Here is a 27,069-nt window from a genome sequence, read left to right on the forward strand (position 1 = left end):
TTGCTACTAGAAATAGAAAATGTAGAAAGATTTTTTAATCTTTATTTTTTAGGGACTCAATATAATTTTTCACATATGCTTTTGAATTCAACAGTAAGTACATGTCACATGGGCAAATGAGGACGCTGGTACGAGATTTTTAAATTCTTAAGATTTTCAAAACAATGTAAGACCTACTACATAATACTATTTTAGACATTCCTAGGCTTTATTTTTACCCGACTGCGGCAAAGCCAAAAGGATGGGTTATGTATTTAGCAGTCTATGTAGTGATGTATGTTTGTATCCAGATTCTGTGTGTTCCACCGTAGTGTCTAAACTATTGGGCCGATTTTGATGAATGAGGTGTCAATTGATTCATTGTAAAGGTCCGGGTGACATAGGCTATAATATATCTATTGTACGAAAAAGATTGACCTAACGGATGTTAGTTAGGTACATCAAAAAAGTGGAGGTCTCCAAAACATTTTTTTGCTATTGTATCGAGTGTGATGTCAAATGAAAGAGAAAATTTTGAGCTAAAGTGTACAACAACATTAAAATATACCAAGCGATAGAAAAACAATTTTACTCTAATATTTCAGCGTTATTAAGGGCAAGCGTTAGTGGGCTTTTCTCCATACAAACGTATTCTCCTGTTTCCTTCGTGGATAATGTCTCTAGAGCAATGATTTTTTTCACAAAAATCTAGGTCTCATTAATGCGTGCCTGTATGTTTTCCTTTTTTCCAAAACATAATCACGAAAATAAATATGACAATCTGAAAACCCGAAAAAATCGCCAGTTTCAACCGTCAGGTTCAGACGACTATTATACAAATTTGATAAGTTTTTAACAAAAAAGCAAAACATAGGAGCAAAGATATACTTTTCCTCTAAATTTTGGTATAAGAACCATCGAGATCTGTCCAGTTTTGAAGAAGGAAACAGCAAAATACGAAACGTCTTTTGGTCGAGGTTTTTGTAGGTAAAATCAGCCTGAGCTGCAGTTGTCCCTTTCGCAGTTTACGGGGGCAGGTTGGAGGTGAGGGAGGGTAAAGCTTACACGTACACTAATAGGGAAGTGGCACTTGATCATATTTTTATCGATACTCTAGTGATGTACACCGATGTCGATATTTACACGATACAATGATTATTTTTATTTATTATCGTGTGATTTTAAGTATTATTTTTTATTGTTGAAGCCTAGTTGAGATACTTTATATCGCGATTGCAATCATTAATTTTTAACCAACTTCCTAAAAAGGCCTCCTCCTTTTTAGGAAGTTGGTTAAAAATAAATAATAAATGATCTCAATTCGTCGGAATCTTTTTTTTTTTTTATGTATGTTCCCCGATTACTCAAAGACCCTTGGACCGATTGGGGATTTTTTTTTATTTGAAAGGGTATACTGTGCAGGTGGTCCCATATGAATTTGGTGAAGATCTGATGAATATCTTCGGAGATGGAGAACAGAACTCCTCAATGGATAAGAGCAAATTGCTCGCGACCAGTGTAATAGCTTAGTAAACAGTAGGCTTTTAACTGGGCATAGCATATTATAGTACAGTGGGGCCATTAAAAGTTGTGAAATAAAAAAAATTCAAAAGAAAAATAAAACCGACTTCAAAAATCACACACACTAAAAAGTTAAAAATATTTTTTATAACTACACGTGTAATGTACCTACTACCTAGGTATGAAGGCGGGCGAGCTTCACTCTTGGATTTCTAATTTTGTTTTAATATGCTCGCTCAACTTCATACCTAGGTACATTACACGTGTAGCTAAACAAAAATTATTTTTAAATTTTTAGTGTTTGTGGTTTTGAAGTCGGTTTTATTTTTCTTTTTTTTAAGTCGTTGATTTAAATCAATACTTTTTTTAATGCAACAAACTGAAGGAGAAGTGTTTTAACCGAGTTCAAAAAAGGACGAGCTTCTCAATGTGTGTTCCCCGATTAATCGAAGATGCTTGGACCGATTTGAAAAATTATTTTTTGTTTAAAGTAGACTTCCCAAGTGGTTTCATGATCAACAAGTCATGATCTGATGGTGGTATCCTGGAGAAATCGAGGGAACTCTTCAAATTTTATAGAAAACTTAAAGCGATTTTGGTAGTGTTTGGGCTTCTTGAAATTGTAATGAGAAGGTAGGTATACAACTATTGAAATCCGATAATACTCCTGATGTGGTCCCATGGGCATCATGTCAGGATCTGATGACAAGATCCTAGAGGAACCGCGGGAAACCTTCAAAATAGGAAATCATAACATACGAGTAGCTATTTTCATCAACAAGTGCAGCATTGGCACTAAGAAAGAACCATTTAGTAACGTGGATCTGATGATGAAACCGAAAGACAGGCACCGGAACTCCGTAATAAGACAATATTGTATCCTAGCCGTGTTTGGACTTGTTGAAACTTGGACTACTTGAAATTGTAATGAGATTAACTTTTTAGTTTTACAATTACTATAAAGTGAGAAATAAAAACTTTTTACAAACTTTTTTTTTTGATCAACGGGAAGTATCCTATAGGCTTTCTTAACAAACACGCCAGACGGACAGATGGACAGACAGACAGACGGGCAGATGGACAAACGGACAGATAGACTGACAGAAAAACGAAGTGATCCTATCAGGGTTCCTTTTATTTCTTTTGAAGTATGGAACCCTAAAAATATAGCCGACTTCCAAAAAAACACACAGACAAGAGTAAAATAATTTTAGGAGTCAGTGTTACAAAAAAAAGTCAGAGAAAAAACCAGAAACATAAACTTCTAGAAACTTCTTCCGAAATTTACACAAACCGAGTCAAAACAGTGAAGCAAAGATTCAAGTTCGTTAACAATTTAGCCAGATCAATTAATAATAAGAGCGGATAGGTAAAGTATCAGACGGAAACCGGCGCACAGATTCGCGCGAGCGGCCGTCGGCGGCGGCGCGTCGCGGCGGCGCGGGCATGGGAGGCGCGAGGGCTCGCACGGGAAGCGGGCGGCCGGCACACAAACACACTACTCGTTCACACATTGATAACTCGTTTGGTACTCATGTGATCGGGCGCAGCGCGACGGCAATAGTTTCTTCCAATACCTACTCGATAAATTGCTCTCGACTCAGGCTTGCTCTTAAGACGATCGCAGTCGAGTTTTAGTTTTCAACTTTACTGTAAACTAGCCGATGCCCGCGACTTCGCCCGCGTGGATTAAGGTTTTTCGAAATCCCGTGGGAACTCTTTGATTATCCGGGATAAAAAGTAGCCTATGTGCTAATCCAGGATATTATCTATCTTCATTCCAAATTTCAGCCAAATCCGTCCAGTAGTTTTTGCGTGAAGGAGTAACACACACACACACACACACACACATACAAACTTTCGCTTTTATAATATTAGTGTGATTGCAACTCAAATATAAGTATTTAAAAAGTCAAATAATTTTAACAATGGTTGACTACCACTGCCACGTGAATAATTTGTCTGGCGTGTCCACCATGAATCGATACTAAATAGGTCACTAGTCACTGCTATCACTGTAGAACTGTCTGTCTGTCTTTGTAGAACGTTTGCTTAATTTTCTCATAATATCTATACTTAGTAACTTCCTACTTACCTACAACTTGGAAAATTCTAAATAATTACAATGTACCTAGGTTTGTGGGTGAAAAGATATTTTCTGAAATAAAATTCGCCGACCTTACGAAAAAACTACATTAATACCTAGGTAAAGGAAACGATCAAGAAGGTATCCTTTCGTGTTTTGTTTTACTATTAGGTGAGGCGCTTAACCACGATGTCTGTATTCTAAAATTATATACCTAATAAAACGTAATCAATTCGTATAAACAGATTTTTGAAATAATTAAACCCGTGCTAAATTCATGTCATCGAAAAAAGTTAGGTGAATTTAAACCCATAATATGTTGAGGTATGCTTAGGTAACATCTTGGCAGCAAGTTGGATATAATTCCGTACTAAAAACGTATTTTTATTGAAACTCTATTGTACGACTCATTGGAAATTTTCGTGAATTTAATACCGAAAAACTTAATTTCAAATTGCTGAATAAACTGAGCTAAGATTCCTTTTAAAAGCTGAGGGAAGGACCCGAAATGAAGCACCAAGAAGTATCAGTGGATTACTGGGCCATGCTGAAGACGATGTTCACGTACGGTGCTTTGACGGCACTGTGTTGGATAATGCTGCGTCTTTTCCACGCTGTGTTCACACTGCCGAGGCGACTGCGATCCCAACAGGAGAACATTCAGAACACACTGAAAGATCTACAGGTATGTTATACCTATTATCTACTTACGCACATATTGTTTTTTTTTTTTTCTTTAAATCTGGCTTTACTCTGATTAGCCAATGTCAAGTTTGTAGTTATTTTCAAGTTATTGAATCTATTCAAGTATGGACTTCGTCTGCGCCGGCGCCCGCCGACATACACGCGGCGCCCCTATAGAGCGCTTCCCAGTCAGTTCCACCACCAAAAAACACCAAGTAACACAAAAACCATCCACTCTTAACAAATAAAACACTCCAAACAAGCACAGCACGCGCGCCAGCAAACGCCATCACAGACGAAGTCCCACATATTGTTTAACATGGCTTAAGTCTTATTAGGCTTGCTGTACATGAAAAGCTGGACCGCAAGTGAGTGTGAAGCGTAAAGAAATAATCGGTCAAGTACAAATCGGACTCGCATAGGAACGGTTCCGTACCATCGTACAGTAACAAAAATTATTTTTAGAGGCCGTACTTCAAAAGGAAAAACGGAACCCTTATAGGATCACTTTGTTGTCTGTCTGTCTGTCAAGAAACCTATAGGGTACTTCCCGTTGTCCTAGAATCATGAAATTTTGCAGGTAGGTAGGTCTTATAGCACAGATACAGAAATAAATCTGAAACTCTCCACCGAGTCTGACTCGCACTTGGCCGGTTTTTAATTTTCGTGGCGGTCATTTTGAAATCGTTGTTATTTGTTATCGTGGCAATAGAATTCTGTATCAACTGTTTATAAAAATAAAATAGGAACAAACGATATCTTATCGTTCAAGTTATCACAAAAGTATATAAAGTAGCTAGTTACCTAGTTATCTTGTAAATAAATATTTACTTGTTTCCAGATATTTCCTTCACTGTAGCACATAATATGTTTTTGTGATAAAATTACTTATCTTTTATTTGAATTAATAAAAACCGTAGGTTGTTTATTCAGTACGGATTCATACGGGACTACCTAATAAAATGAAATAAATAAAAATAAAAACTGGCCAAGTGCGAGTCGGACTAGAACACGAATGTAATCTAGCACTTTTATCTAGAACACTGCAAGTTAATAACGGATTGCGCCACATCTATATTTGATTTAGTAAATTAAATTTTTCGTGAACACATTTAATATTTTTTTTGTGTGATATAACCACACGGTTTTCGGATTTTTCCCTTTACTTTTGCTATCAGACCTACCTACCTGCGAAATTATAGGTTTCTTGACAGACACGACAGACGGACAGAGAGACAGACAACAAAGTGATCCTATTTCATTCCCTTCATCATTATTTCATTTCCTTTTTCATTTAGAGGTACGGAACCCTATACACCCAAGCACCTACAATAATGATATTCATATTTCAGAAAAGATTTCCTGATCTGAACATAACAGAAGAAGATCTTATGAACGCTGAAAAAGAGTTGGAGGAACTTACTAAAGAAAATGAAGAAAACTCGGAAAAACCGCCTCAAAACACGAGCGAAAAGAAGATACCAGAAATAGTGGAAACTTTGGAAGAAGACAAGAAAGACATTTAATTCAAGATTTATTTATTTAATATTAAAGTTTTAAAACTATTTTAGCACAAAAACATATTATCCTAAATATTATTTTTATATAATATTTTTGTTATTTATTATTTATTAATTATAACAGTACCTATAGAATGTTACAAAAGTTAATAGTTAAGAACGTACGAATAAGCAGGACAACCCCTGTACTAGTAAACACGCGTCTAATGCCAATTAAATTGGGGTTAAAATCGTCTAACGCCAAACGGTATTGTGAATGTCGTTGTACGATGATCGTGGCTACATCTTTTAACGAGAAACGCCGTTGAACATCGTGTTGTTGGCCGTTAATGTGGTCGGCACATTACAGTGGGTTGACTTACCTTATTTATTATTAGTAGAATTAAATAAAATTACCGAAGTAAGTAATTAAGTTACAGCAAGTGATAATTAACTGCTTATAAAACGCATATAACTCCAAAAAGTTAGACATGCGTGCCCGTGATCGAAATCCGGACCGTCTGAATAGGAGGCCACTAGGCTATCATCGCTTCTATCTAGTAGTTCGGGACTTATTCGTTGGCCTAGGCTAACGGAGGTATGGGCCTCGAGGCGTGGCCTCCTTACCTGGGTACGGTGCAGGGTAACTTAAGTGCCCCGATGATATTCTTATTAGAAATATTTTTAAAAATATGTTTTTTTAAATTCAATAACACTTGTACAAGTACTTTTGAATTATCAAATTCACCTAGGTACCACTGGTTTGGAATACCTTTCCTACCGAGAAGAACCAAAAGGAAACTCGGTGGTTGCTCTATCCAAAGCTTTAAGTCGGTATTACGCTGGCCTGCCACTTCTGGCTTGGGACCATAGGCTTCTATGGTACCATGGGGGACATGAAAATACACCCAGGTACCAATAGATGGCGCTAAAGCCCTAAACTTATAAACCAGGAGCTCGTCCGACCGGGCGGTGGAGGCGTGGTCACATCGCTTTCACCCGGCTGTAATTTTATTGATCGACCATACCTACCAAGCGCGAACCAAACACTCTTAGTTACACTCACTTACATTTAGTTACAACAATCCGATTTCAGCATTTTTATCATTACATACAAACCGATATACCGCAGAGTCCTTGATTAAATAGATACCAGTTATCAACTCATAAACAATGGCAGTAGTAAGTGCGTATTGTCACATACTAGACGTGTTGAATTAGCATTGACTTATGAATGAACTGAGAAGTGGTTAGTGTCTGGTGTAAAGTATCAAGATGACCAGGTCCAGCTATAGGCCTCTTGTGCCTCGGTCGTCGAACAATTCGCTGGAGACCCGGGAAATTGGGTAAGTTACTAGTCTGGTTTGTTCATGATTAATATTAATATTATTATGGTGAAAAGGTTTTTTAAGTATCAAGATGACCAAGTCTTGCTATTATGGGTAGGCGACCTTGGTCTTCGACCAAAATCTCTGGAAAATCTAGGAGATCTTATGACAAAGATTAGCATTCCTATAATATTAGTAGGTATATTAGTTTTAATAAAGGAGGGAAATCTTCATTGATAGCTCTTTAGAATAGAATTCGGGTTATCATGAGTAAACCTGTTTTAGGGTTCTTCCTCAGTAGGTACATATTGGAAGAATACGGGAATCTTCTAAGTACACACTGGCCCACCTACTAAGATATTCCTACCGAATGTAACCTATTAGCTAGGTACTAGCTATAGTTACGTGGTTTGGTGCGAAAAAATATTAAAATAATAAACTTTGTACTCTACTGTTTTGTATTAGGTAGGTGCATTGTATTTGTAATAGGTATATTACGTTACAAGTAGGTATGGATAGTAATTATACGCTAATTAGTAATCTGATAGCTGCTCAGATCCTTAGGTATTTCTCTGTTATGTGTTCGAAACAGTTGAACGGGAATCAATACGATGTTTACGCCACTGATTAGATCTCTGGATTCTGGATTAGTAATGGTAATGCTATTCTCATTATTTCAGTAGCAATCCAATGCTGGAATCGTTGGATTGGAATGGTATTTTAATAGCTACCTACCCTAATGTTAATGGGTAGGTATTAACAGGCCTCTCTCCGTCACTTACTCCATACAATTGTAGTTCCAATTTCATTTGAATATTAAGCAACCAAAGTCCATGAAATTTTGCAGACATATACTAGAAACTAATATCTGTGCCTATCTATATGTACTCCCTTTACAACCTTTCGCACTGCCAAAGGTCACTGGTAGAGATCTCTTATAGAGATAAGTGCTTCCCTGTCCACTTTTTTTTTTTCTTTTTATTTATATTGTTACAACTTTCTGGTACAAATAAAAAAGAAAAAAGAAAATAATTAACTAAGTACTTACTTTTCCTTCAATCTTTGATAATGATTGATGATTGATAAATTATTTATTAATGATTTTCAATTAAATAGGTACACTTACCGAAACATTATACATATACTTACCCACCAAGGTATTTAAACTCGTCATAAATACGAGCAACAATGACATAACATCGATGCACGTGTTTTCGTAATTACACTTCAATAACTTTGATAACCATTATAGGTACATATTTTCGATACAATCTTGACAAGCACTCTTTATACAGCTGTTTAACCAGGTTTAATTAAAAAACCAATTAGAACTTCAATGGATTTTGCTAAAAAAATGTAGAAAGAAAAACGTTAAGAACTTGCAAAATAATTTTCCTTACAAAACAACCGGTACCTACCAAGGTATTTTCAACAGGTCAAGGTCATTAATGTTCCTTTTCTTATTTTGATCTAGCAAGATTCAAAATTGGCCAAGTGCGAGTCGGACTCGCACACGAAGGGTTCTGCGGTAACATCGCGCATCGTACAAGAAATAACACTTTTTTTAACAAATTTTCGTGACGGCCATTTTGACAGACGGACGAACAGCGGAGGCTTATTAATAAGGGCCTGTTGACACTCTTCGGGTACGAACCCCTAACAGTGCTGCTAAAAATATGTCCTAATCTTTATTCAAATTTCCACCACCTCTAAATTAGCGTTTATACCATACTAATATACCATACCAATAATAAAAATACTAATAAATAAAATTGGAGTGTCTGTCTGTAATTTCGAAATAACTACCTCATATAAAGCTCATTTGGTTATTTGAACGATACCATAACCGAATCACACGTTTTTAAAATTTTTGTCTGTCTGTCTGTCTGTCTGTCTGTTTGAAAAGGCTAATCTTCGGAACGGCTGAACCGATTTTAACGGGATTTTCACTTACATGTAGAGGATTGACCAGGGTGTAACATAGGCTACTTTTTTAACCGACTTTCAAGAAGGGAGTTGTGTTTTTCTACCTATTTACACCGAAATCTCCGAGATTTCTGAACCGATTTGCGTCATTTCTTTTTTAATCGAAAGAGGAACTTTGCGACATTGTTTCATAAAAAATTTAGATTCCAACTCCTCAATCCTGATGCTGCAGGGGATCTGACCAATCCACGCGGGCGAAGCTGCGGGCATCAGCTAGTAAAAAATAAAAATATACCAAGCTGTGATAGCCTAGTGGTTAGAACGTTCGCCTCCTAATCGTAGGTCGGGGTTCGATCCCGGGCACTAACTTTTCAGTTATGTGCGTCTTACGCAATTAAATATCATTTGCTTTAACGGTGACGGAAAACATCGTGAGGAAACCTGCATGCCTGAAAGTTCTCCATATTCTCAAAGGTGTGTGAAGTCTGCCAATCCGCATTGGGTCAGTGTGGCAGACTATGGCCTAAACCCTTCTCATTCCGAGAGGAGACCCGTACTCAGTAGTGGGGCGGAAATGGATTGATCATACAATATACCATATGGTACATATTATAGTCATTTCCACGCGGATAAAATAGTTACACTTTAAAAAATGTTAGGAATCCTGCATCAACATAATCGAAGCATAATCGTTACATTTTCCGAATTCCGACCACCGTACTAACCAAACAGTTACCTATTACGTGAACTAAACAAAAGAGATAACGGAACGAAACAAAAGAATCGAGACAATTCTAGTGACGCAAACTGTAAACTCATAACAGCGATATTGATCAAGTTTATCAAAAGACGACCAATTGTGTAACCTCTGTTGACATCATTGGTGAAGCGGTATGTTGTGACCTCGCGAGATGGTCTGGATTTCTTGTTCGAAAAACCAGATTAGGTACCTATTCTCCAGGCGCGGGTCCAGCCCTCATATGAACACGATATTTTCCTTCACCGTTGAAGCAAGTGATATTTTTCAGTCAAAATAATATAATGCTAATAAAACTGCAGTCTAGCACAAAATAGTGTCAGTCTGTAAATCTCACTTAATTTAAATGCACACGCAAAGAAAATCGCTGGGTAAGCAAAGCTTAATAAATACAATGTTGCATGAATTTTCTTTAAGCTTTAAACACACACAATGCTACGGATAAGTGAGCAACGCGTCAGTGGTGGACCAATAGAAAGAGCGTCTCTGGGCGAGATTTTCTTTGATAGCTCTTGTCACTGTGACAACTAGTGGAGAGTTGCCCACAAGTTTCTTGAACGAAAAAATAATTGATAGCATACTAGCCGGGGTATTATTGCCTAAGAGTAAGGTGGAGAATCCGATCCGCCCCAGGCCTCAGGTCTAGGAGAACTCCAAACCTTGCAATCCAATAGTGAAATTCCAAATAATGTTATGTTCATGTATATAAGAGTAAGCTTGGAATTAGAAACCATATATAAAATTAATTAAAGAAAAATTGTGAAACAATATTCCTTGTTTGATTCATTACATTTCATTATTAAATCATTTCCTCCCTCAACTAAAATTGGCATTCAAAATGTGTACGGCACACGGTACCTACAGCACGGTAGATATTTTCTTTCTTCTTCTCTCTGGGCTGGTTTCCGCACTTAAACGTTTCCGTCTGTTGTGCGTTAACTTTTCAGTATCATTACAGTAACTACAGTTGGTTATTGTGCACACGTATGCGCGCGTTCTATGTGACGTTGTCCAACTAGTTTCCGTCGTTCGTTCTGTGTGTTTCAGGTTTTAAAGTTGGCAGAATGCCATGGTATAGCGAAAATGTATCAACCCGATAGCTCGGGTCATGGCTAGCCGTGATTAGTACTTGACCTTTAGAAATATTTCGCTGAAGCAGATAACAGCTCTTGATAGAATAATTAATTCTAAGGGGGTTAGATAGAGATGAAAGTTTGTATGAAAATCCGTCATTTTACAAGTTATGTCTATGTCTATTTATGACAAGTGTAAATTAAAAATTTATAACACCGCCGACAAGTGAAGGTTACAGTAACTAGAAAAGAGCTGATTACTTTCAAACGGCTGAACCGATTTTCTCGGATTATAGCTAAGAACACTCTCGATCAAGCCACCTTTCAAACAAAAAAAAAACTAAATTAAAATCGGTTTATTAGTTTAGGAGCTACGATGCCACAGACAGATACACAGATATATAGATATATAGATACACAGATACACACGTCAAACTTATAACACCCCTCTTTTTGAGTCGGGGGTTAAAAATTGGTATTGAAATTTCGGTTAAAAATAAAGAAATACCTACGTATCTTCGGTATTTCACTAATGTTGCAATCCAATCCGCCCCCAAGGGGGTCAAATAAGGGATGAAACTTGAAAGTATGTATGAAATTTAGTAAATTGGGCAGAAAGGTACACTTTTCAAGTTTTAAGTATTTCGATGAAAACTGGTAATTGAGCTTGCGGGCAAAAATGAAAAAATATTTTAGGATTTTTTAGAAATCCACCCGACTGCCGATTTCCAAAATTCCGAAGCGAGTGAAGCCGGCGCGGGTCAGCCAGTCTATTGTACTCGTAAGGTGTGAGCTTTCAATTCTTTCGAAGATATTCGTCGACAATCAGCTATTCTTTTCGTACAAAGACCTAAGCCATCCCACGCCGCGCGCTCTAAGGAGGTAGGTATATTCTGAGAACATCTATCAAAATTAAAGCTCGCCTAAGTTATCAGGTTATCAGCCTGACCTTAGTCTTTGTAATATTTAATACGTAGGAGGACGGACTGGAATAGACACTGATTCTAGATGAAAAAGTAAAAGTAAAGAAATTCTAAGTACCTATAATTCTATCTATGCGATATCGATTCCTCCGAAATAAGAAACGGATGTCACAACCAACAACGGTATTCAAATACCATAATAACATGGATTTGTATGGATCATGTACTTACGTATTTCCTGTGTCTCTTGTTTCCACTCCAGTGAGCTGGTACAGAGGTCGGCACTAGTATCGAAAATGGAAAACTCAGTGAGCACGATACCGTCGAATCAATACCCCGAGATAGTGAAGTTCATTATGCCTGGGTTACACTCGGAATTTTGGTGCCAGTCACTGGATTCATGTAAACTGGCACTGAAAATTATCTGAAAATTTCCAGTCTCTATTTATTACGGTTGCCATGCCTCAATTTTGATAAATCAATCAATCATATTATATAGTTCTTAAAATACAAGTTACAACCCCCTCACAGACAGACGGACAAAGGTTTAGTGATATGATAAGGTCCTGGTCGCACCGTTTGGGTACGTAACCCTAAAAAGGGGTCTGGGTGTGGTCTGGGGCCCTACTACCACTACTTCCACCGCAAAGTAATTATGTTTAAATATTGTTTTGACAGTTTCACAAAAGTTTTATATGAAAATGTCAAAACAATATTAAAACATTACAACTTTAAGCGATGGTAGTAAGGCCCCAGGAAATTTTTGGGATGATAAATAATACGGTGCAGTGGGTTCCCAGATCCTTATTCTGTCAGTATACAGAAGAAAAAAATCGAAAATCGCATTGGTTGTTTTCATGGAAAAGTACCGCTTACCGATTTATCGCAAAAATATATCAATCATAGATATTTTCACTGCCTTTATAATTATGTATCAATTAGCTATCTCTAGAGATAATGGCTGTGATATCCATTAACTGTTTAAACATTGTATGTTTGTATGGCCAATGAACTTTCACGTAGTAGATACATGCACCTAACAATATTATCAGAGGGAAAGCACTTTATAATATGTATCTACTTGCTGTTATAATGGCTCACTAGGAATGTTCCCTGGTTTTGTTTCCATTTTGGAGGACCTTGCACCGGACACCGCAGCTTTGGAAACCGTCACTAGGTGGACAAACGACATCAAACAAGTCGCATGAAGCCGCTGGATTCAGGCGGCTGCGGCACAGGACCGTGGTTAGCTGTTGATGTATATCGGTAGACGATGATAATGATGATGATGAAAATATTATGAACCTACTAAATATCTGTAAAATGTAACCCCTGATGAAAACGCAATAATGCGGTGTGATTTGCATTGTATACATAAAAATTAAGACTAAATCTGAATCAGAGTGATTTCAAGTGTAAATTAAAAATTTATAACACCCCCGACAAGTGAATGTTACAGTAACTAGAAAAGAGCTGATATAACCTTCAAACGGCTGAACCGATTTTCTTGGATTATAAATAAAAACACTCTCGATCAAGTCACCTTTCAAACAAAAAACTAAATTAAAATCGGTTCATTAATTTAGGAGCTACGATGCCACAGACAGATACACACGTCAAACTAATAACACGCCTCTTATTGGGTTGAGGGTTAAATATTAGCTGTATCTAAAGATGATTACAACTGATTCCGTTAGAAGTCTTCACATATGTGGGCACACATACCTATAAAAGCTAATGTTAATGAACAGTTAATTACATATTTAACAAGCAAACACACAGTTCTTTCATGATTGTATGTGTTCTAATTAAGATAATGAGCTATTCTTGGTGAGATAAAAGTATAGTACACATGCTCAGAAAGATGACGTCCGGGCGATAATGGATGTCGGGATGTTAGACTGATAAGAAAATATAGAATATCTCTCCGTCACTCACTCCATACAATCGTAGTTCCAATTTCATTTGAATATCAAGCAACTAAAGTCCATGAAATTTTGTAGACTTATTCTAGAAACTAATAACTATCTATGCCTGTGGTTTTCCAGATTTCTGTTAAAATATTCGGTTTCAAAGTTACGTGGTCTTAAAAATTTACGTACAAATCTTTGAGCCCCTATAATTTTAAAACTACATATTTTTAGAAAAATTTAAAACACCACAGGCACAGATATTAGTTTCTAGAATATGTCTGCAAAATGTCATGGACTTTGGTTGCTTGCTATTCAAATGAAATTGGAACTACGATTGTATGGAGTAAGTGACGGAGAGAGCCCTGTTAATTGTTTCTGGATATGTGCAGTGATCATGAGAGGGACGTGTGGCCTAGTTTTAACAGCGCAAATTAAATGATAACGCTGGTCAAGGAACGTTGATCTCAGTTCTTAACTTGGTGAGTGAAATACTTCAAAACCGGTCAAGTGCGAGTCGGGCCTCGCTCTTTTAGGGTTCCGTACATAATTATGAACATTATCCGTTTTTCCCAATTTAGGTTATACTATTCCGAGCTAGAATATCGCGATAAACCGTTAAAAAAGCCCAAAAAATGTTCGGTTGTTTTGTTCACAGCTTACAAACTATTTTATAACTCGTTGTTTTCAGTATTAGTTATTTAAATACAGTATAATATGGTACATAATATACAGAACTCCTAGGTTCGATTCCTGGCAGGAGCTGACGGACTGCGCCATCTATATGTGATTAGTAAATCAATTTTTTCGTGAACATATTTTGTTTTTTTTTTCTAATGTACCATTGGGTACCATAGATGTCACCACAAATTCACGGTTTTCGGATTTTTTCCTTTACTTGTTCTATAAGACCTACCTACCTGCCTTTCACGATTCTAGGGCCTACCTACCCTATAGGTTTTCTTGGAACTTAACTATTTTGTTTTTTTGTAACGTACCACAAATGTGTACCATAGATGTCACCACAAATTCACGGTTTTCGGATTTTTTTCTTTACTTGTTCTATAAGACCTACCTACCTGCCTTTCACGATTCTAGGTCAACGGGAAGACCTACCTAAAAGACACGACAGACAGACAACAAAATGATCCAATAAAGGTCCTTTTTTTCCTTTCGAGGTGCGGAACCCTAAAATACAAGGAAATATAATACTTTACTAACTTTTTGTTTGTATTATGAGTTCGGTACGGAACTTCAAAGTCCTTGTTCCTTCGCAGCATCATTATTCATTATACAACAAATAACGACGTACTCAGTAATTATACACCAGACGTTATTAAAATAATAATTATGTTGGCGAAATTTCCTAATGATGGCACAGGAAGAGCGGGTTCGAACATTATTATAATTCAAAGAAAATCATGTTGAGTTTCAGGGAAAATAAATTTTCCAGGCGTTCAGTACTTACCTTATGTACTGTAATATACTACTAGCTGGTGCCCACGACTTTGTCCGCGCGGTTTTAGGTTTTTCAAAACCACGTTATAACTCTTTGATTATATCCGTGATAAAAAATGGTCTACATCATTCTACAGGACTTTGACTACTTTATGCCCATGCAATAAATGGTTTGGGTCCATTATGGCCACTTCCCAATATGACCACTTCCCGAAACGACCACTTTACTTTCACCCACGTCAATCCGTTACTTCGTTGCGGCGTGATTGACGGACAAACACTTTCATAATTAATTATTATGGCTAGTGATTTTATTATCTATACAAATAAGTTAATTTTAAATGTTAGTCTTTGATTTTGAAATAAATGTCTTATAATAATACAGTAGGTATGAGATATAGAGACCTCCTTATATACATGTTGCCAAAACGCAAACACTTTTTGTAAGGTTTCCTCAATCCATGTGAACGAAGTCGCGGTCGAGGTCTAGTGAATTTTAAAAAGATATCAGATATCACGAACGTAATTATTTACAGACAGCAGTTAATTGGAAAAGTAAAGGTGCTTCACGGATAAGGATTCTATTTCGGAAACCCTGCAATGCTAAGGTTTTTTTTTTCTCTCGTCTGGCTTTACAAAGATTAGCCAATGTCAAGTTTGTAGTTATTTGTAACAAGTTAGTTAAACTATACAAGTGTGGACCCCGTCTATGCCGGCGCTCACCGACATACGCACGGCACCCCCTTAGAGCGCTTTCCAGTCAATTTTTTTACAAAAAAACACTCCAAAAAGGCAGAGCATGCCCGCCAGCCAACACCAACTCAGACGAAGTCCAATGCTAAGGTTAGATACATATAGTTTGAGATAAGGCTGAACGTACATTAGCTGCTATTGTCTGAGCGGTAGCGTCAGCAGTGGTGCGTCAGATTTTTAGCTTTGTGTAAGGCCTGGATGGGCCGGTTCGATTTAAAATAGAAGCGTAGTGGAACAGATGTATAAGGTATATGCCGGACTTCGTCTGTGGTGGCGTTTGCTGGCGCGCGTGTTGTGACTTTTTGGAGTGTTTTTTTTGTTAAAACTGACTGGAAAGCGCTCTAAGGGGGTGCCGTGCGTATGTCGGCAAGCGCCGGCACAGACGGGGTCCATACTTGTATAGTTTAGCTAACTTGTTACAAATAACTACAAACTTGACATTGCATTGGCTAATCATTGTAAAATCCAGACGAGAGAGAAGGTATATGCCGCGGCAGCCGTCCGCTTCCATCCTACAGCGAACGACTCAGGCCTTAGCCTAGGCTTTAATCGAGGCTCAGGCGTTAACTTTGAACGGAAAAATTCAACATTTCATAGCTATTCTAGCGAATCTTAAGTTTCTGCTGTAGACGCTTTAGTCTCTATATCGGCTAAACGCTCAGGCAATAATCATTAGTGTGCACTAAGCTTAAAGGTATATATGAAGATATACAAACTACGGAAAACATACCTATCAATTTAATTTGATCGTGTATGTAAAAATATTAATCTCCGAACTGTAAGTATGACTTTCAAACTATTGCGAAATAAAAAAGTTGTTTCCTGTTGGACTCACCCATGATGCATGTTCCTGTAAACTAAGATAAAAAGAATACTCTACTAACCCAGATGATATCATGAATAATAATTAATTTAGGTATCTTTCTGTTTTGTTGAAAATGAAATTGAATTTGAGTTTTTCTGGAAGTATTATTCTGACGGTGGTGAATTTGGCAAATCAACGTTCATGTCGTTGAACCACCCGATGAAAAAAACTGGCCAAGTGCTTATCTGTCTAGTTCAAGTTTTCAAAACTTTGGTAAGTAAATAGTTACTTGCCAAATAATAGTATTTCCCAAAAATTTCTCAAGAAACGATAAAATGATTTTAAGATATCTATTTGATAACGTATGATTCGAAGGTACCTATAAACCATATTTTTTTTGACTCACGCTTTTCAGGAGGATCTTGAATTTTATTTTCAAAATTTAAATATACCTCTGTGTATGGTAAAACCCACTTAAATATTCGATACAGCTCCTATTGTTTAATTCTAAAATGACTGTGATACACAGACAGACACGTTTTACAATTAACTTAAAACTGCAGTTTGTTATTAGGTATAGGTACATATAATATAGAACGTTTGGCAAAAGCTGATGAAAACATTTGCAATAATCGTAATTTTTCGCAATGACAATTTGCACAATAAAGTGGTTGTTTTCATATAATTTACGGAAGTCTTTTGAGAGCTAACTCAGAATGTCGTTCGACATTGCCAGGCGATTACTACGATGTTAGAACGGTAATCTGAGTCACAATAGCTCTCAGAAGTCCAAAGACGAGCTTTTGGGTGCGATCCAAATTGTTAAACTAAAGGTTGAAATAAACAGAACGCGCGATGGAAACGAGGCTCGTGAACAATCGATACAATACAAGAAATTGATTTAATACAAGGAATTTTAGGTATTCACAGTGTAAACGGTATATTGCTTTTAGCGTGAGGTGGTTCTACAGTTTTTTAGTCTTGGATTGACTGTGCTGCGTAGATCCTACTGGCCTTTACAGCGTCACCAGGGAGGGTGGTGAGTGCAATGCTCCACCTGGGAGTGAGCTGTAGGGCTCAAAGAAATAATTGTAGAGATCGGTGAGCAACGTCTTCCTAGTGATGTAATGAAGTGCGGATTGGCAGACTTCACACACCTTTAAAAAAAATAGTTATAGATAACTTTCAGACGTGCAGGTTTCCTCACCATGTTTTCCTTAAGCGTTAAAGCTAGTAATATTTAATTTCATAAAATGCACATAGCTCCGAAAAGTTAGAAAGTGGTCCAAAATCAAACCCCCGACCGCTTGAATAGGAGGCGGGTGTCGTAACCTTCTTCGTCGCTAGGCTACCGCTTCTTACCACTAAATGTATAGATAAATCATATCCTGAGCAGGATGAACAATTTTCAGGAGATATTATTTGCCGTACAGCTGTCGGACGTCGCATGCCGCCACAAGTTTTGTGTGACCAAGCTTTTAATGTGATTAACCGATTTTCAGTGGAAACTCGCAGTTTTTCTCACGTTATAATTATTATGAGTAAGGAAAAATAATAATCATTACACTCATCTTCAGTATGTTTCAAAATAAGATTGCGTAGTTATTAAGGTTCATCTACACTGGCTTACTTTTTAGATTTTGCCTAAAGCCGCGCGCGCCGCGCCGCCAAGCGATTTAGCGTTGCGAAATAAAACTGCCAACCCCCTTTCAAGTTAGTCCGCTTCCATCTTAGACTGCATCATCACTTACCACCGGGTGAGATTGCGGGCAAAGGCTAAATCGAAAAAAAAAAACACTGTCAAAACAATGTCAATTCCAGATTTCTTTATTTATCTTGTACTAGCCGATGCCCGCGACTTCGCCCGCGTGGATTTAGTTTTTTCGAAATCCCGTGGGAACTCTTTGATTTTCCGGGATAAAAAGTAGCCTATGTGCTAATCCAGGATATTATCTATCTCCATTCTGAATTTCAGCCAAATCCGTCCAGTGGTTTTTGCGTGAAGGAGTAACAAACATACACACACACACACACACACACACATATACACATACAAACTTTCGCCTTTATAATATTAGTGTGATGTGATATCATCTATCCATACTGTGTGGTAAAAGTTAGGTATAATAGGTAGTAGGTACACGACAAGTCGAGATGGCAATTGGAGTGGGGACGCCACGCACGCCCGCACGACCCGTGTGCTAACCCGCTTCGGGTCAGCTTGGGTAACGTGCGGGTATGCGAGGCGTCCGTCCCCCGCATCTTTGCCATCTCGATCTGTCTTGTAATATAGGCACTAGGTACTAGGTAGATCAAATAGGATCTATCAAACTTTTCTGTTGGTATGTGGGTTAAGTATCTTGTTGATGGTGTTCTTATTTGAAACTCATGGTAAACGACTTCACCAAAGTATTTTTATCTTTAGTACCAGGAAGAACGCATTCTAAAGATTCGGGTCACATAAAAATATACGAGTAGATACGAATGTAGTAAGATTCAATGTTTTCTTGGATTCAAAAGCTTGAAGCAAAGAAAGCTTGAAGCTTTGAAGAACGTTTTGTTCTTTTGAGCTAAAAATAAAATGGTTGACCAAGGCTAAGCTATGAGGGCTATGCTCGGAGTTTATTATGAGAATGAGAGTTCGTCGGTTAGGGTCTAGACAGACGGACTGCAAAATTGCAGTTGGGATGCAGTTTGATTGCACTTGATACAATTATTGCATTGGAACTGCAGACCGGAAGACTCAATTTATGCTTATATAATAACATAATTGTTTAAATAGGTTATTTATGCCTTATACACTATTTTGGTTGCCTGGAAGAGATCGCTAAACCGTCAAATTTTACCAGCCAATATTTTTATTTTGCTTTGTATGTGTTAAACTGGTAGGTACTAACTGGTATCCTTTGAATTAGAAACGAAGGCCTGGAAGGCCAATAAAAAGATGGGATGATGACATCGCAAAAATTGCGGGTAGGACATGGATTTCTTTAGCTAGAGAAAGATGCACATCGAAAGATATGGAGGAGGCTTACACCGCCACAGGCGGTCCTTACATAAATAGAATATAGAAAGAGCAAGCATGTTTTATTAAAAGAAAAAAATGTAAATATCATAGGATTAATTAGAATTAGGATTAGCAAAGTAAATATAAGAAAAAACTATACTTTTAAGCATAGTTATAATAGTGTTATAGAGTTAAGAAATAATGTAAGGAATCAAAATAAAGCTTTTATCATATGTATATTCATTCATTATTTCACTATCGCTTGATCAAAAATCTTTAAACTAACTTGTGGGAAGCTGAAAGCCTTACAGAGATTTACCAATACATTGTTTTTACGTCATTTGTTAATAATTAGGTGCCTAATGTAATTTATTATGCAGTCAACTTAAATCGGTTTAAAAGTTAGTTAAGGTTTATCAACAGACAACAGTAATGGTTTTATCGGCTAAGCTAACATTTAATCCGCCCTGAAAAAAAAAACAATACACTAGCCGGCAGTTTCATCCGATTTACCTTGTTACGCCATATCATAGACTAGCTTTTTCCCGCGACTTCGTCCGCATAATATCTTAATAGATAATTATCTAAGAATCACACTATAATATTTAAAGGCGAAAGTTTGTGTGTATGTGTGTGTGTCTTCACGCTAAAACTATCAGACGGATTTGACTGAAAGGAACGGAGATAGATAATATCCTGGATTTGCACATAGCCTACCTACTTTTATCCCGTAAAATCAAATAGTTCCTACGGGATCTTTAAAAATCTAAATCCACGCGGGCGAAGTCGCGGGCATCGGCTAGTTCTTCATATATCGTTCTCAAAAGTGTGTGAAATCTGCCGAACAAATGCATAAATAAATGGATAATACAGCTATCTACGCTGATAGAATTTTCAGAATCAGATTTCTAGTTCCGGAAAGCCTACATGTAAACAAACTAACATCCCCCTTTATAATAATAGTAGTACCTACTTACCTATATTATATTGTACATAATCCGTATATAAATAGAAGCCCCGTTGTCCGCGGTAGCAATCACTCTCATGCCGGGGTCATTCACCTCCACGCAGGAGATAATGGAATCAACACAATTGTATTGAAAATCTATTTCAGTACCCACCTTACTTACTTATTTGAGGTTGATCTCATAAATTTTGTTGTACAAAATTTTTGTATTGGAAATTTTGATAATTTTTTCATTAGTGTAATTTAAAAATTAATTTCAGGAAGATTTTAGTATTCACTAACCTATTTATTTTTCTTAATAGCTAGATGGTCCCATGAAATTTCTGGATCCAAATCCTTTATCCTGATGCTAAACTGCCATACCCCTTCCAGGTTAGCCCGCTTAGTGGTAGTGGTCTAGGATGGCCTAGACTGCATTATCACTTACCACTAGGTGAGATTGCAGCCAAGCGCTAACTTGACTAGCTAACTAAAAAAAATGCTACTGGATTACTGCCCGCCTCATGAACTGTTGGTGGTTAATTGATATTGTAGGTACCAAGCAAGGGCTTCATGATTGAACTCCAGATCCCAGCTCCTGAACCCTTATGATGCAGGGTAGCCCGCCTAAAACATGGTGAGATAATATTTTAGGTGCTGAACGTAGACTTTATTATTAGGAACACTAATAATATTATCTTTTTCCGAACGTTGATAACCATATCAAAGTTTAGTTAGGTCACCGGTGATAATAATAGGTGTTTCGGTTCACTTGTTAACAATCCTTGACGAAAATTATGGTAAAATTATTCTTTGAATTCATGTCTACTAAGTCTCCTGCAAAGATTTATAAATATAAATACATCAAATTCATCGCGTTGAGGAAATTATTTAAAGAATATCTTACACACATAAAAGGCTTTTGCCTTTTTATCATACGGGTGACTAAGATCATGGACTCTCTCAAAGTGCCTACCTATTTCATAGTAGAATATTTAACACTCGTATTAAGTAATTAAAAAAGTTAAGAACCCGACTGCGGTTTACACTACATGATACATCTGTCGGATGTTAATTAAATCACTAAAAGGAAAAAAGGTCACGTAGGTACGATGTCAAAACGAATCTAATGATACCTATCTCAGTGTTGAATCCGTACGGTCACCTCTAGGAGGGAACATAGAAACGGACATACATTTAAACATTTATACGTACCTTTAGGTTTAAAAACTTTATCTGCCCTCTTTTTGTGCTTCGCCGCAATTTGATAATAACGCATAATTAATCTAAGAATTTCTTAGGTATAATTTCCTTTATATTTCCATCGAAAACTAACAACTCCCCACTTCCATTAAACAAAATAAAAAAGTATAAAATGAGTATAACCAGCGAGGTTATAAAAAATATTGATACCGAGAATCGAGATTTTAGGGCATGTCCACACAAATTATTTTGTGGGCAAACGGTTAAATTCACGCGAATTTTCCCAATATTTACTACTGATTTCGAACTCTATCGAGGTCGTCACTCATATTATGAGCAAGTTTAAACAGTGTGATGTAAAGTAGAGTGCGTGCCACACACAACTTGCAAGGCACACTGTGTGGGCTGGATTGAGGGAGGTGGCACCACGACCACCTCCCGATACGCCCTGCTGGTCATAACTGGCTTAGTTTCTATCCAGCAAGATCTGCTAAAAATCTTCCACTTAAAACCGCGGCGTGTGGTCCCTATAAGATACCTACCTATAGCCAGCGTGGACGTCTATCGGTTGATGACGACGGCGATGACTATTCATAATCATGCTATTTTCATACTAAGTAACTCTAGATTTTTTGGATTATTTTAATATAGTAATTTGGGAGTTCATTATCATCGTATGCCTTCTTCACGATGTGAAAAACCTTCACATATTTTGCCATCTCCTTAAATATTGGGAGTAAGTAATTATCGGATCATGTTATTCCACTTTCTTCTGATTTTCAAATGCTCTTTTTCTGTGTAAAAGTAGAGGAGTAAAATGAAGTTAAAACTCGTTACTGTCGCCAAACTTTGCAATCAGTGGGGACTTTTTTACCCTCTCAAAATATCCAACTTGCCTTTAAGAAATTTTCACTTCAACAATAGAGTCCGGTTCAAGAAAATATTCACGTCGTTTTTCCGCAGTCTTATTACAGCATGGTGTGCTTTGGCCCTTATTTAGTAATGTTCAGCGTAGATGTAAAGTGATCCAAGTTTATTATGCGAAGAGAGGGTGATGAAGAGATGTTTGTAAAGAATTTGCTGTAAACACTCTCAAATGAGCGATAGCCCGGATATTGGGCTTCCAGAAAATACACGAATCATGAGCTTACTCTTAGTTTCAAGGGAAAAGGAACATTTTAGACTTTAAACATACCAAATACGCCTAATACTTACAAAAATAAACTAAGGAGAGCATCACATCGTTGTCTGTCTGTCAAGACCCGTCAAGGGTTCAAACTCCTTTCATTTATTCTTTATCTGGTAAGCAATCATCATCAACAACTGAGAAACGTCCACAGCTGGACATAGGTCTCTTGTCCAGCAGTCCAGTCTTGATCCAGCGTTTCCCTGCGACTCGCCTGATGTCATCGAGGGTCTTCCAAGTTCCAACGCTGCGCTTTCCGGTGCGAGGTCGCCATAATTCCAGCATCTTGGGACCTCAACGTCCATTGGTTTTTCGAACTATGTGTGTCGTAACTCGTAAGCAATAAAGATATTCAAATAAATAAATAAACAATTACACTGTCCAAAAAATATTCGGTAGGTATAATAAACCTACAGGATAGTAAACAAGTGTAAATTAAAAATTTATAACACCCCCGACAAAGTATTTGAGTTTTCCAAAACATCATTTTCAATTAAATAATTATGTATCTAGGCAACGTCCATCTTGACAGCTTGACATTTGTCAATTGACATAATATTATGAACCTAACGATTATCTAACCTTCTTTTCTACAAGAAAACTAGAAAAGAGCTGATAACTCTTAAACGGCTGAACCAATTTTTTTGGATTATAGCTAAGAACACTCTCGATCAAGCCACCTTTCAAACAAAAAAAGTAAATTAAAATCGGTTCATTCGTTTAGGCGCTACGATGCCACAGACAGATACACAGATACACACGTCAAACTTATAACACCCCTCTTTTTGGGTCGGGGGTTAAAAAAAGAAGATAATATAATGTCCTCCCCACTGAAGTACGTGACGTAACACAGTGGAAACGTGCTCTTGTTACGTAACATAAACATAGATACGAGTAAAGTGTAAACAACGCCGTTTTATCTGCACATTGATGTGGATTGAAAGCTGCCTTCGATGCGTGAAATGGATTGCATCTATAGATTGTTTAGTGATAGATAGATAGGTATAACCTACTTAAATCATCCATACCCAGTATTTTTATAGGTACTCTAATTTCTTATAGCTGATGCCCGCGACTTCGTCGGCGTGGATATGGGTTTTCAAAAATCACGTGGGAACTCTTTGATTTTATTAGGTAAATAAAAAGTAGGCCGACGTGTGTATCTGTGTATCTGTCTGTGGCATCGTAGCTCCTAAACTAATGAACCGATTTTAATTTAGTTTTTTTGTTTGAAAGGGCTTGATCGAGAGTGTTCTTAGCTATAATCCAAGAAAATCGGTTCAGCCGTTTGAAAGTTATCAGCTCTTTTCTAGTTACTTTAACCTTCACTTGCCGGGGGTGTTATAAATTTTTAATTTACACTTGTTATACTGGTGATAAATAGGTATTATAGTCGTAGAAACTAGCAAACTTAGAGAGTGAGTAGAGGTAGGTAGTAATGATCTTAGTGTGTTAAATAACCGGTACATTACGATTGGTCGTCTATCTACTTTCCTTTTTGCTCTTAACTCTTAACTCATAGATATTATTATTTTACATCTATTAAGCAGGCATGTGCTACTTTCGATATCTGTTTGAACTCTTAAAGTGGGATGGATACTTATTATAGTTATATATACTTTGTATGCATAAATATCTAATATTATGTCCTACATTCAGTCTGTTGTGAAGTAGAATAAAAATCGTACAAAAACCATCGCACAACAAATAATCACTTTTTAATTTTTTTAAGTTTCATGGCGGCTTTTTTGAATTTCTTATTATTTGTTGTTATAGCGGCAATAGAAATACAATTTCTGTGAAAATTCAACTCTGTAGTCTCTACCTATTACGATTCACGAGATACAACCCGCTGACAGACAGACGGACGGACGGACGGATAGACAAACGGACGAACGAATGATGGGTGGGCGGACAGCGGAGTCTTAGTAAGAGGGCCCCGTTGGTACCCTTCGAGTAAGGAACTCTGAATAGCGTTAGAATGTTTTGTTTTACATATAACTAGCTTTTGTTCGCGACTTCGGTTACGTGGTCTTAGGGTTTTAGCTGTAAAAGTTCGAACAGTTCGTCTGTCCGTCTCGTAGAAACTATATCACTAGTTATTACTACGAAAGTTCTTTGCCAACTGAAGGTTTCACAGGATGTAACTTAGCTTTGGCTTTAAAAAAAAATACTTAATCTCATTTTCTCTAAAACCGTGTTGCATTGTGGTAGGTATAGTATAATCTACAACAACACTGTGAAACCTTAATAGTTATCTGTTATTCTATTTGTATTGTGTTGGACTTTGGGACATCACGTTTCTCTATTTACCTACTAATCGAATGAGCCGCCTCGATTAACCGAGGTGTTGGAGTAAACCTAACAATAGGATTCCTTTAAAATCCAATGACAAGCCTCTGTGAAGGCTAACACGTGACGAGAAGGCATCCTTAGATAATTAGCTTAAAAATTATAGTTAAATGAGTTAGGTCTAATTAGTATTTTTGCTGGAAGTATCTACCTACATTAATACTAGGTAATAATAATCCTTAACTAACAACCTAATAATACCTAAGGATAATTTATGTGAAAGTTTGTATGTTTGATACCTTTTCTCGGCATTATGTTCTCTACCTATTATGGTACATGAGATACAGTCTGCTGACAGACAGACGGACGGATGGACGGACGGACGGCCGGGCAACGTAATAACGTAGTCTTAGTAATTGGGTCCCTTTGACACTCTTTGGGTATAACGGAACCCTAAAAGCTACTGAAGAGATTTCTTCCAGACGCCCTAAAATGTGAGAATAATAGGTACTGAGTAGTATTTTAACAAAATAAAAGTAAGATCCTGGCGCAAAATGTTCCCTAATTTAATTTCCTGTTGACCTACGTCAAAGCAGATTACCGACCTTATCTTGTTTAAAGAAAGAAAGAAAGAAAACTTTTTTTATTAGGACACTGTAACACTACAATGTATCTTAAAACTAATCGAGTTATACTACATAATATTATACTTATGAGCTAAAATGTACTAAAATAAATGTGTCACATGTGACCAAACAGGTCTCCCACTCAGCATAATGCTGCAGCAAGCTGCAGCGCTGGTTTTCAGTGGGAGCCTAAAGTTAAGTTTAAGACATGTCTGATTCTGATAAACAAATAGTTGTGTTATATTGATGGAAATAACACTTTTATTTATATTTATGTATTTCACGAAAACGCTTTCAGTTACGTAGTTACAGTAGGTAAGATAAAACAATAAGCAACACGGCTCTCCCTTGAGGGGAGAAACAACGGACCGTCGCCCTTTATCTAAACTATTGGATCACTTGGTCAGGAATATTATTTTGAAATAGCATCAAAGTTGCGTGAGTGTTTCAGTAGTATCAGAGTGTTTTTCCTATTGATGTTTGTATTGGGCGTGAGGAGTTTTGTCAATGTAATATTTTGAAAGAAAGCTTCTGTGGCGTCTGGTTACATCCGGCAAAGTTCAGCTCTGCCGGCAAAGGGATAGCTGCCCTACATCGTTCGTTTCGTCCGTGTGTATTTAGGTTTTTCGTCGTTATTTCGTTGGTGTTTCTCATTTGAAATCTTTAATTTTCTGAGGTAGAAAATAGCCAATATCGCTTGAGGTCTTTAAATATACTCCATCGCTGCTCCGTTGCAGCGTGATTGAAGAACAAACCAATAAACCAACAAAAACACTTGCATTTTTGCATACTATGGGTAGTGATTCAATATGAGATCTTGTCCTGCATTATCTGTTCAACACTTAGGAGAGGCAATGATATGTATCCTCCTAGCTGTGTTGCTTGATAAGATGGAATATCTCATCTGCTGAGTGTAGGTAAACAAACACAATCGATGAAATACGCACTCCTATCCCGTTTCCAAAGCAATTGGCCTACCGAGAAATCTTGAACGTTCTGGTAATAGTATTTTGCTGTCAGGGCCGGCGGCAACGGGGGACGAAGGATACAGTTGTACCGGGCCTTAAGTTTATGGGGGCCCCGTTGTTATCTCATGCTAAAATTCAA

At 37.2% G+C, this 27,069-nt stretch overlaps 2 protein-coding genes across 5 annotated transcripts in view; both read left to right on the top strand.

The window, feature by feature from the left end:
• The first annotated feature begins 3,517 nt into the window (after positions 1-3,517).
• Positions 3,518-5,827, top strand: LOC123867752. Of its 3 annotated transcripts, none has more exons than XM_045909982.1 (3): positions 3,518-3,757; positions 4,077-4,271; positions 5,623-5,827. In XM_045909982.1, exons 2-3 carry the CDS (start codon positions 4,095-4,097, stop codon positions 5,794-5,796), a joined length of 351 nt encoding a protein of 116 aa, XP_045765938.1. In that variant the 5' UTR covers positions 3,518-3,757; positions 4,077-4,094; the 3' UTR covers positions 5,797-5,827. The 3 variants fall into 3 exon arrangements, with proteins under 3 accessions (XP_045765938.1, XP_045765939.1, XP_045765940.1); XM_045909983.1 differs by having other exon boundaries at positions 3,518-3,727; XM_045909984.1 differs by lacking the exon at positions 3,518-3,757 and having other exon boundaries at positions 4,062-4,271.
• A 971-nt stretch (positions 5,828-6,798) lies between these two features.
• LOC123867740 overlaps positions 6,799-27,069 on the top strand; it is a 101,565-nt gene continuing 81,294 nt past the window's right edge. For both annotated transcript variants that reach the window (XR_006796486.1, XM_045909966.1), the window contains exon 1: positions 6,799-7,115. Coding sequence is in view for 1 of the 2 variants with exons in the window: in XM_045909966.1 (XP_045765922.1) it covers positions 7,045-7,115 (71 nt within the window). In the remaining variant the exon portion in view is untranslated. The remainder of the gene's footprint in view (positions 7,116-27,069) is intronic.

This window comes from Maniola jurtina, chromosome 8, assembly GCF_905333055.1.
Source record: "Maniola jurtina chromosome 8, ilManJurt1.1, whole genome shotgun sequence".
NCBI lineage: Eukaryota > Metazoa > Arthropoda > Insecta > Lepidoptera > Nymphalidae > Maniola > Maniola jurtina.

Excerpts from the sequence above, each read along its gene's own strand:
- LOC123867752 (XM_045909982.1), top strand. The coding sequence starts at position 4,095 with ATGAAGCACCAAGAAGTATCAGTGGATTACTGGGCCATGCTGAAGACG. Across the intron at positions 4,272-5,622 it reads ACACACTGAAAGATCTACAG|AAAAGATTTCCTGATCTGAA; the intron begins GTATGTTATACC and ends TTCATATTTCAG.